The sequence below is a fragment of the Cryptomeria japonica genome, chromosome 7 (genome assembly GCF_030272615.1).
Source record: "Cryptomeria japonica chromosome 7, Sugi_1.0, whole genome shotgun sequence".
Classification (NCBI taxonomy): domain Eukaryota; kingdom Viridiplantae; phylum Streptophyta; class Pinopsida; order Cupressales; family Cupressaceae; genus Cryptomeria; species Cryptomeria japonica.
Genome location: NC_081411.1, coordinates 796,763,329 through 796,775,899, shown reverse-complemented (window position 1 = coordinate 796,775,899; position 12,571 = coordinate 796,763,329). Strand labels below are relative to the sequence as shown.

General features: G+C 37.4%; 1 protein-coding gene across 1 annotated transcript in view; it reads right to left on the bottom strand.

The window, feature by feature from the left end:
• Positions 1-12,571, bottom strand: part of LOC131057189 (uncharacterized) — a 298,476-nt gene that overhangs the window by 237,714 nt on the left and 48,191 nt on the right. Inside the window, exon 4 of the mRNA XM_057991379.2 lies at positions 3,457-3,518. Within this exon, the coding sequence (XP_057847362.1) occupies positions 3,457-3,518 (62 nt within the window). The remainder of the gene's footprint in view (positions 1-3,456; positions 3,519-12,571) is intronic.

The window sequence follows — 12,571 nt, the reverse complement described above, 5'->3', positions numbered from 1 at the left end:
TTATTACTTGTTGAAAAATCATCAAAACACAAAAAGAATCCAACCCTTCTGCAACTTCTGTCTATTTCTGAAAGAAAATATTAATAAACGGGAAAAATCAATTTAAAATAATAAAAATTACAGCAGTTCAGCAATAGAGATCCATCAGGGATCTTTCAATCTTCTTGTATCTCTTTGAGATTGGAGCTTGATGTACTGACAAGTATTTTGCAGAGTTGCCATTGTAATACTGAAACTGTCCATTTTATTTCTACACTATACTTCTTGTATCGCCCACTGCACAAGTGGAAGAGGCTGGCTTGCCGCCTATCTCTATTCTATTTTGTACTCTTGTCCTCCCACTGAATAAATGGTTGAGTGATAGTTTGTTATTTCCAATCCTCCCGCTAAATAAGTGGTTGAGTGATTGTCTTGTTTAATTTCAGTCTTCGTGTATTTGTAATTGGCTGGTTATACTGCCAAGTAGTTGTTAATTTCCAGCATTTCTTTATCCTGCTGAAAAGTGGAAGTGGTTGGTCCAACTGCCAATATGTATTGCTCTCAATATTTCATCTTGCTAACGCTAATGGGTGAAATTATTATGTTTAACAATTGAAAAAACTTGTGAGGGGACATTTCAGATCTTTACTGTTATGCCTGATATGGCAACATAAACCTATAAGGCAATTTTAATAGCCTTCCCAAATGTAATAATGGACTGCCAAAAGCAATGCACGGATAAGAGCAACTCCATATGAATATGAAGAAGAATTAGAAATACCAAAAATCCGATACCTTGGAAGATCTTTGAGATTGTTGTTAAATACCTTCGATGAGGCATGATGTGAGAAGTTGTATCTCACCATCGTATCCTTTAATTAGCGTCTCTTCGTTATGATTTACTTTGTTATTAGTTGTTCATTAACAAGCTAATATTATTACTACAAGCATATTCAATGAATGTTGCTATCATTGAAGACAACAGCTTAGGAAGCATCATCCGGGTAGGACGTCACCCATGCCTAGCTATTTTCTCACCTCACTACATTGAATCTTGTCAGAGGAGCTGAGTAATATTACAAATTGGACTATGTATAGGAACGGAGGAGATTACAAGGAACTGAGTGGTCTAGGGTCATTATGGACAAGGATTGAGAGCTTCACATATGGAGTGAGACTCGTGATATCACCTCCTCTTGGTATACAAGCACCTCCTTTGTTGTGCGTCTAATGACACCTGCAAGCAAGAAAGGCATTATGGTCTAAGGTGGAGTCGAACCAAGCAAGCACGCCTAAACCCCTTTTATCGATAACATAATACCATCCTTGCCTTCAACTTGATACTATGGGTAGCTGCGTAACATCCACATGTGGCCTTATTTGCTTTTGGATTCTGCCAGGTCATTGTTTACATGGCTGGCAATACGTCTTGATTAAGTTCTATACGTTCTTGCCTTATGTTGGACAATTCAAACGAAGGAGTATGCTTAGAAAAAGGCTCGATAACTTCCATTAATTGGTTAACTTGATTGCCTTGGTCGATGTTGGTATTTGATAATTCTAAGAGGTTGTTAATCAATGTTCTAGTATTTGTTAATTATGGCTCCAAAATATTCTCCAATCGATGTCTCTCTTTTATCAATCTCCTTCATTCTTATTGTCTTTAATGAATACTATATTTTATTATTACTTATTTATTTATATTATTATTTTATATATTTATTTATTTTAATTTCAATTTTATCATTAAATTGTATTTCAAAGTGGGGACATTACAGATCTCTCCAATTTGCCTATTTAATCCAAAAATAATGTTTAGGCCCAAGGTGGTACGATCTAAGAACAAGTCATCCCAAGCTTCAGAGTTGATTTCCCACCTTTTGCAAATGATGCTGCAAAACATAATTTGCAGACCTCAACTTGACACCTTAGAAATGCATTACCAATGAAATCACCAAATGATCAAGCTCTACATGCATTACATGAAAGGGTAGTCCATAAGCAAGGTCCGCATCATCATCAAGAGGCACTTCATGTCCTCCCAAAAATGACCCAGAAGGAAGGTGAGCAGTTGGACTGCACATGATTTTTGTAACTAGCCACTCCTGTAACTTATTGTAATCTATTTAATTCTCATCTCCTTGCTAGTGGGACCATCCAAACAAAAAAAGCATCAGGTCCAAATACTAAATCCCATTATTCGTTCATTTGTATACATTCACAACACCATTTAATCAATCCTTCTCAGGATTCTGCTCATGAGAGTAACACAGGCTTGGGTTCTAAATTCAGTATTATACTTTCAAGTAACATGCCTTGTTCAAAACGAAGAGATGAGCTTTTTCAGTTACCACATCTCTAACTAAATGTGTAATGGTTTCTGCATTTGTTTCTACACTCACATTGCATTTTTGTAAATCACGATAATTTGCCGAATAATTAAGCAGACCTTCCCCATGAATAGTCAATAGACTATCACCTGTTTGACTCCTACGACAATTGCAGATTAAGATACAAGGGTTGCTTTAGAGGAATATGATGCAGCTCCCAATGCTATGTTCAAAGCCATCAACAATATGTACTGTAGCATTCAGCTGTTATTGAGAAATAGGAAATCATTAAAACCAAATCCCTCTATTAAAAATATCTATTGTGCAGTTGAATTCCTATATCAAGAAACAAGAGCACATTAAATAACTAAGCATGCAGCACAGATCAGTACCATCAAGCAAGCAATTCTAGCTCCACTCAAGCCAGGCCACCAACTGGGAAGACCCTATAGAGATTGGTGTGAGGCATATTTCAATGTAAAAGGCCCTCATACTTGAATAATGATCATACTCAAGAGTTGCTCCAAAACATAACCTCTATGACTACCCCAAATGCTGTACAAGAGATGATAGAGATTCTTTGACTATTGTTTATAGATTTCTTTGTACGTATCAAATCTTCAGTTCTAGAAGAATTGTTAGTAACTTAGTCCTAGTAGCATAGATACTGTGTTCCACCTTTCGTTTGGCCTTTTTGGATATTATTGTGATTTGTACCAGATGAGGCAGAGGTCCAATCCCATCATTTGAAGCTATAACAATTACAGCTACATGTAATTATGTTGTTTTATGAGTCAAAGGAGAATGTGTTTTTCTTTTTGAATATATTAATATCAGCATAAAGACCTTGACCTCTTTCAAAAAAATAAATACACAAGAAAATGCTAACATCATGCGAATAACTCCACCTGCAGTGTCTAGAAAGAGTGGAAAAAGAATCCACCATATCCACATCGAAAGGCTCACTACATGGATGTCAATTACTATAGTGGCTCGGAAGTGAGATCTATTTTGACAGTGAGTACCTCGTGAGGAGATCCCTAATACAAGAAAAAAGCAAAGCTAAAAGTTGCAAAAGAATGGCACAAACAATTCTGGAAACAACCTCTATTCAAGATTATATATATTAAAATGGTTAGAAACATACCATTCGCAGATCCAAGCAATTTACTGAATTACCAGATGCTGCATACAGTATATCATCATTTCCTGTAAGACAGTGTGTGGGGATTATCTCTCTTGGATAAACAAGTAGCATTCAATTATGTGAAAGATTAAAAATTTCATGACAAATAGTGCACAATATTTGAAGAACAGAAAACCTAGGAGGCATGATGTCAAATGGATTGAGATGTAAAATGTGAAAGATGTAAAGGCCCAAGAAAGCATGTGCGAGATACCATATAATTTGTGGAGAAAACAGAGAAAATAAATCATATTAGTATTGATGTACAACAAAAACCAATAAAAAGAGAAATGCAAATGAGCATGTGAAACCAACAACGTAAATCTAGGATGTTGAAAGGTCCAAACCTACCAAAAGTAAATAACAAGTGTATCAAGACAAACAAAACAAATTTTAGTATTGTATTAAACTAAAATCAAAATGTAAAGTTATTTATTGGCATCTACAATGCGTATAAAAATACACTTCAAATGGTTACAAATGGAATGAGTAAAACCAAATAAGAGACAGTATGGTATGCATCACATGGACAAAATGCAATGACGCGAAAGAAAAGATTGCCCAGCAGACCTATCTAACGATTTTTTGGAAGCATATACAATACAGTTAGCAACATGAAGATAATAGCCTTTTTGTCCTTTTTGTACATTTTTTATCTATTGAAAATTTAACTAAATGTTCAAAGAATCTACAAAATATTTTAAATCCATAATTTCTACTCAACTTTGTAATTACTGGTATAATTAATTGGGATTCAGATCAAATGAGAACTTGCAGAATTTTGGCCTCGAATTTAGTTGCTATATAGAAAGCAATTTGAACCAGCTGTCTGCTGCTCCCTTTGCTGACATATTTACATAACCTTCTCTCCACGGTGGAGATATATTTTGGTTTTTAACACTTTTATATATTATTCTCATGCATTAATGACCAGGACAGTCCAGCCTATTATGTTTGTTCTTTATGCAAGCTAATACACTCATTCCTAGCTCCAAGAGTGTTAAAAGTAAAGCAATACACATTCACAGTTAGTTGCTCCTAACAAGGATAAAAAGGCTCCCTAATAATCCAACATTGATCCTCCCATTTTCTTGGTTTTCTGAACTCATTTGCACAATCGTCCTACATAAGTGCATGTGAAATTTTGTTTTGCAGAGGAAGGATAGCAGAGTTTGTAGATAAGGTGAATTTATATTATATATAACAGAAAGGTTACAACATTTCAGAATTTAGTTGCATGGGTAATATTATGAAAGCACATCAGAGCTCAAGAAGCCTGGAGTGACAAACAGAAATATAACAAAACTAGTTGAGTGGAGACGGAAAATATACAGTACCAAGACAAGAAGATAAACCCCTCTGAAAATGTAAGAAGAGTAATTTTTAAGAGAAAACAAAATTAAAATTGATACATATGAAAACTAGATAACTGTTGCAGTAGGGAGAATTCAGTTGTGAGTTTATCAGCAATGTTTGTATGATTTTCACTAGATATGGGCTAGAAGCGGTCATGGTTTAATTTCCAGAGCACTGGGTCCACTCATTGGAGTGAGTTTAGGTCGCAGACAGCACCTATACTGGGTTTTTTCTTCCACTCACCGAGTGAGTTGAAAATCTCCCAAATCGGGCCCTTTTCAGTGGGGTCATTGTGAAACCCCTTTCTTATAGAACCTCAGCATATCTTTTATTGGCTAGGCCCTCATAGAGGACTTCTCACATGATCAAAATATGTTGTTATTTATATTCAGGCAGGCAACCAACAACTTATTGCTCACAACAAAATGGAGTATGCAGTTTGGCAGTGTGGGCATGTTTGGGTTTGATTCTTGTGGCTTAGAAAGGAATAATCCAAAAAAAATATCACCTTGAAGAGCATTGTGAGCATGCAAGAGTTCCAATTGATTTTCCTGTAGCTGAGCTTGAGCATTGAACCTGGTCAGGCCAGTAATGTTTGGCTGATATTGAGAAGGAAGGCCAACAATCTGTTGGAGGGGCTTGTCATTTCTGAACTGCGTATAAACAAAAAGTGCTTTATGAACAGTTCAATGGGACGTGGGTGGTCATTGTGGCAGGAAGCATAGGTTGGGAAGTGGGTGAAGTGGTAAAAAAAATCATGGTGAAAGGGTAAAAAGTTCTTCTCGATTATTAACTTATTGACAATGTGGCCTAAGATAGTGTTGTGACGTCTTCACACATCGCCCCATTGCAAATGGGGACCCCCACTTTTCGCTTTTTAGACTGGGCAATTTTGCGTTTCCCGTGCCCGAGTCTCGGAGTTTTAATCATGCCTAGTGCCATCTAGGGTTTTTGAAGTGTTAGGATCAAGTTGCAAAAAATGATATTTTAATGATCCTAAGTTTTGCTAAGTGTTAGACCTATTGAACGTTAACGTGTTTTTAAACACGCGCATCAATGATTTTAAAGTGCCAAGGTATTCACAGACCTTTTGGAGTTGTTTTCTCGCTCCTAAGGTCATATTTAAGTTGGTTTTGCACTTTATTCCAATATTTTCCTAGCGTTTCGCTCATATTTTTGGAAAATTAGTCTAAGTCCAGTTAAATTTAAAGTCGCTGAGTGATTTTGAGTGGTTAAAATGATAAAATCCTAAGGGAAATCCTTATTCTAAGGGTTAAAAGGTCAAAATCCATGCTAGAGGTGATTTTCCCCTCACATTCCAGACTACCCAACCCATTCCCCCACTCAAAATCCATACTACACATGGCTTTCCCCTAGAATCCATACTGGCCACTAATTTCCCCCACTATGTATCCATACTGCCATCGAATTTCCCCTGGAAGTGTTAAAATTTGGCTAAGTGTCAGGATTTATCCAGACTGCCATCAATTTTCCACCGGGAGTGCGGACTGGAGTGCGGACTGGAATGCAAGGATAATTCCATGCCTGGGTCGATTTTCCACCAAGATTTTTGTGACAACCAAGTGAGGATTTTTGTTTGGATTTTCATCCAGACAGAGGTCGATTTTCCCCTGAGCATTTTTGTAAGGATTTTTGTCTGGATTTTCATCCAGACAGGGATAGATTTTCCACTGGGAATATTTTTGAAGAGTTTTGAGTCCGGATTTTCATCCAGACTGAGGTCGAATTTCTACCAGGGAGGTACTTTTCCAAGTTAAGTGGGTTTTGAGTGTGGATTTTTGTCCAAACACACATCGAATTTCCCCTGGGGGGTGATTTTTGCAAAATGAGTGCATTTTTGTCTGGATTTTTGTCCAGACTCACATCGAATTTCCCCTGGGAGGTTTTTTGTGTGCATTTTGATGAAATGGAGAATGGATTTTTATCCAAGCATGGGTCAAATTTCCCTTATGGGGCAAATTTTGACACTTAAGTGATTTTTGAAGGGATTTCTCAATCCCAACTGATAGCGATTTTCCCCTTGGAGGCTTTATTTTGGATTTAAATTGCAATATTTTAATAAATAAGCCCCATTTTAATTGCTTTTAAATAATTATTAATGATTATTTAAAATTTAAAAGCAAATTTAATAACTTGCAATAATTATTAAATGTTTGAACCTTCTAGAAGCAAGTTAGGGTTTCACCAAGCAAGTATTTATACAAGTGTTTTATCCCACATTGCTTGTGTGGTGAAAGTGAGAGGTGAAAGCAAGTATATGAGAGGAGACTTAGCAGTATTTTATTATTATTTCTACCAGGTGTCTCCATGAAAGGTGATTTTTCTCCCTTATTGGCGACTTTTGGCAAAGTACTCAAGTGAAGTGTTGGGTTGAGGATTTTTTTCCTCCTCCATTTTTTCCAACTTGGCTGTTCTAACCTCCATTGTTGCAGATCCGAGCTGCCATGGAAGACATTTTCAAAATTTTGGAATGGCACCATAGTTGGGAAAATTTCAATTTTTATTTGGGAATGCTTTGTGTCGTTGTTTGGGGTGATTTTCTTCATGCTTGGTGGCTGCCATTATTTTCAGACCTTGTTGGGCGCCATTGCTGGGAGTGATATGACCTCCATTGTTGGTTGGGAACACATTTTCAGAATTATTCTTCATTGCCCAGCTCATCCACACTAAGGCGATTTTGGTTAAGGGCTGTTTGGAGGAGTTTTCAGTGCATTTTCAAGGGCTGCCATTGTTGTTACAATCTGAAACTCCATAGTTGCAGGTTGTCTTCAGACTGATTTTCATTTCCAGCCACTTGCCAACTTGAAAAATTTCACTTGGGCGTCATTTCTTATGAGTTTTTAGGGCATTTGGTGGAGCTTCCATTGCTGATCTAAGTCTGAAACACCATTTTCAGATTTGTCTTCAGACTTAGATATCTTTTACCAGCCCTTTGTTTGTGCCCAGATTTGACAAACTTCACTTTCAGAAGGTGAAATCCATCAAATACAGGTGTTTCCTATGACTGCGACAAGTTTAAATGACTGATTTATTGAAGTTGTAGGTTGTCTTCAGACATTGGGCAGCCATTTTGGACCTTGGAAGGGTGTTTTCAGACTTTATGAACTAAAAATCAGACTTTTCCACACCCTCTTCCAAGCATTATCAGAATTGTGGTATACTTCCGGGCACCATTTTTGATATTTTTCTGAGTATACCAGGTTGTCTTCAGAGTGAAACTTCATTTCCAGCCATATAGATGTGCCCTAATGTGACCATTTCTGAGTTTTGAAGGTCAAAATAATTCAAATGCAAGCATGTGACATGGCTGTGACCACTTCCATCCATTGATATTCATCATTTTCAGAGTATCTTCAGACTTTTTGGAGCCATTTTCAGACTTTCACAAGGTGTATTCAGACTTAAGAATCAGAAAATCAGACTTCAATACACCATTTTTTGAGTATTTTCAGACATTGGAGGGCGTATTCAGCTTTGTCCTCAGAAAATCAGACTTTTATTACAACTTTTATATCGAAAATCAGTCACTTTCTGAGTGTTTTCAGACCTCCAAGTGATATTTCCAGACTTGGACATTCATTTTTGGGCTCCAAATACTTGATTTTCTGAGTTTACATGGGTGTCTTCAGATTTAGCAATTATGATCAGACTTATCCTAAGTCTGAAAATCGGTTTTTCTTAAGGAAAATCTTCCAGACTTTAATCCGGACCTTCATATTTTCCAGAATTGGTGTTACAATTTTCTAAGATTACCTAACATGCTAGGACAAAATGTTAGGAACAAAGTCCTAATGGTGTCCGGATTTCCACTCCATGGAATGGTGATCCAGTCAACACAAGATTTTCAAGGACAGTGAGTCTGGATGAGGATCGGATTTCCACTGCAGGGCGGAATTACAAAGGAAGGAAGTTGTCCAGATAGGCATCAAATTTCCACCAAGTGAAGAATGGACAAGGATAATGCGGATGGTTTTGAGAAATGATCAATCCATATGCGGATGAATTTCCCACCAAGGTTGAAGTTAAGTTTATCATATAGTGTTTGATTCAATGCTTATTTGTTTTGCAGGACTGTTACAAGGAAAGGAAGCATGATCAAGGCTTGAAGCGAAGGAGGATGCACGCAATGCGGATAAGGAAGATCAATACTTCAAAGATTGGATGGGGATTTCCGGACAGAGATTCCAGAAGGTGAAGATGAGGACTAGATCAATCATGAAGAAGACTTCACCTTGATGATGAATAAATGAATGAAGGCGAGTTCGAGACATGAGCACAAGGGATTTCATATCAAGAAATCCGGAATTCCAATGTCAAAGTGCGTCAAGGAAGGATTTCAAGATTCCAAGATTGGGAAATTTTCCAAACATAAGGAGGGAACAATTCATGGAATTCCTTAACATAAGGATGGAATGCAAAGTATCAATATGGATTCCAAACATTGTGAAGATGAAGAATGTACAAGGCAAATTGATTAAGTGTGCAACGTAAGCTGAGGTGGCATCCTAGTCACCATCCGTTCAATCAAAGGGTGCCAAGTCAACATTCATTCAAGGAGGGAATAGGTGACACATGGCGCTACATCAAATATTATTTATCTTACCTACCCTCGTTTCTTATTGGCCAATGTAATGGTGGGTTTTATCTTGTAATCTTGGCCGTTGATCTTAGATCAATCTGGACCATCCATTTTGTAAGAGACTCTATATATGCCCCTTTGTCTCTCATTTGTAAGGGAGAGTTTTTGTAGAATTGTTGGTATATGCTACAGCTATTTGAACCCTAATCGTTGTTCAATTGTTGGTGATTTTGCTCTTCAAATGTTGTATTTGCATTCATGGTTCTCAATTCCTCCAAGTTAGATTAGAATTTAGATTAGAATTTATTTTTATGTATGTTAGATTGAGTGGAAGATTTGTTGAATTTATTTGTGTGGAATCCTTAATCCATACCACTAGCCTCTTGCCACTGGTAAGTGCGCCTTGTGTGGTCAACTGGAATTTGAGTAAGCATAACTTCAACTATTACTCGTCCGTTGACAAGCATCAACTTGGATGGTGTCAACGTTTGATGGTAATAGTCTAAAAATCTTTAGGTATACCTTAGATGATTGCACTAAGCTTCTGTCAATACCTGGTTTGATTCCATTAAATCCATTCATCATTTCCTACATTCCTAGGTTTAGAATAGATTTCCTGAACCCTATTCTTTTTCCCCCTTTTTTAGTAAGAAGTAAATCCAGAGCCATATTGATAAATCCTAAGTTATCGGCATACTTATCCTGATCCATGATAAGATTGAGCATTCATGTACAACGTAAGTCCCCTTGTGATTCCAGCATTATCACATCAAACCATTGAGCTTATCCACACGTCAAGACCTGACATTTCGTAACCTTGGAGTTGTCTCATTTGATCGCAAAGCATAGCATATGAGAGACTTTGTTCAAGAGAGGATAAGATACCTTGGTATTTTATTCTGTGTTCGCATGTGCATAAAAAACACATCAACAAATAGTTAAGGTGTAGGGTGATCCTAACCTTGGTCCAGTGATTCAGATCTGGATGGTCCTGCTTTCAGGCCACTGGTGGAACCATAAAGGTTCACTTGTAGGAGGCTGTAAGGTCACCTGCAGAATTGCTTTAAGTCTTCTGGTTTGTTGCAAGTGTCACCTTCAGAAAATTCAGAAAGGCCTTATCTCTTCCATGCAGTACAGGATAGTTCATGGGAGTTATCTCTAATCTTGGGCATATAATTTGGGATTGTTCCTTCTTTTGGACCTGTTATTTTGGGTGATTCGCATTGCTTTCAGTAATACATGTGGGTCGAACAGTTGAGGCTCAAATCAGGTGCTGGGGAAAACAGAGAAGAATGGTGTGCATGGAAATTGGTCCTATTGGCATTTTGGTGATGGTCTAGAACATCATCGCGATGGGTGAAGTCAACTAAATAAGTCTACACTTGCTAGAATTTAGCTTTTTAACACCCAATAAAAGATAAAAAGACAATAGCAACTAGAAGGACAGAAGCACAGAGGGCAGATTCTTCCCTTTGCTAAAAGAAGTCATGATTCTTCCGTGGCCACATGCGTTCCCCTATCCATGCCTCATCCCCTTCAAGTCAATAGGCAATCATCGTAGAGATGGGAGAGGAGATCGCAATAGGGGGCCCGGTAATCCACCTATCTAAGCCCAAGAGCGGACACTCACCCTCTTGGTCCCAGTGGCAGGCACATTGGACATCCACTTGGGGTGTTCTACCTAGATGGCAATTTTATAACTGCTCCCTTTCCTTACACCTCCTTCCCTTCCCTATGTGATTGCTCCAAAATCTGCTTTTAATGCCTCCGATTTTTCTTCCATCTCCCTCCATGCCCTTCCGCGAATGCCAATCTGTAATATGTGTATCCCTCTAAGGTGGTGGAGGGTTATGGCCACGTCTCTTTCTAAGGGTGGTGTCTCCTTATAATCTAACTGTTTGCCATTTGACTAACAAACCGCTGCCTTTTAATTCTCTGATTTAAGATAATTATAAACACTGCTGTTAAGAAATGAGATCGCTGCTTTAAATGCAATTGTTGCTTTTTGCTGCACTAGTCTTATGCAGCCTATCACATTTGCATATTTTCTCTTTCAAATCTGATCAATAATACATTCGTAGGTCTGCTGTAATGATATATTTATGTCTGCTTAATAAACTCAGATCATTACTCCAATTGTTTTTCTTCTGTTTTCTGTCTTCCAAATGAGGCTTCCACTTCTTTTTATACCTTTACAATGGGAGGGTCATGTCCCTTGAAAATGAGGAGATGCTCCCTTGTTAGGTTGGCCCTCAACAATTATTGCCAAACATTTATTATTATTTATTCTGGGTCGGCTGGCATTCATAAATACCACAAGACCAATTTTTATTACTTAAAATTGGGGTCGTCCTAGCATTGATTAATCACCTGGGTTTGAGTACTTTATTTATTATTATTTTTCCTTATGGCATCTATCTAGGTCGCTCTATCTATTCAGATGGCTAGGGTTTATTAAGACATACCTAGGGTTTAGCAAGGACATGACACAAAAGCATTCCACGTGGTACCAGAGGGTGTGGCATGGCAGCGTCACCAGTCACGTTAAAAAGTTTATCCAACACATTATTGAAAAAAAAAAGTTTAGTTTCCTAATCTGCTCCTCATAATATATATCGCTGCTCCTTATCATACAAAATTGCTACTTTTTATTCATTTGCTGCTCTTCGTTGAATCATTAGTGATATGTTTATCTCTTATAACGCTATTCATAAAAATGCCATACGTATTCCTTTCAATCTGCATATACTCTCCTTAATTGTTGCTCTTCTTAAACTTTCCTGCTGTGTATATATGTTTTATTTTCTTATTCAACAACCACTCTTTACTTCTCTTCTTCAAATGTCTTTTTAATCTTCAACGACTCATGAAAATGCATCTTTTCGTAAAGGGCGACATCCTTATTCAACTTACACCTCTTCATTCATGTCTCTTGAATGAGACATCTTGTCTTTTATAGAAGCACTGCTTTAAACAAGCATTTATGTTAATCATTGAACTTAGATTTTGGTGCTCAAGGTGAGTCAGCCAAATCAAAGAAATTTAAACTTGAATATGATCACACCCCTCTGAGAGTAAGAGTAATTATTGCCTTTACTAAATGCTGCTTTATTTGCTTTA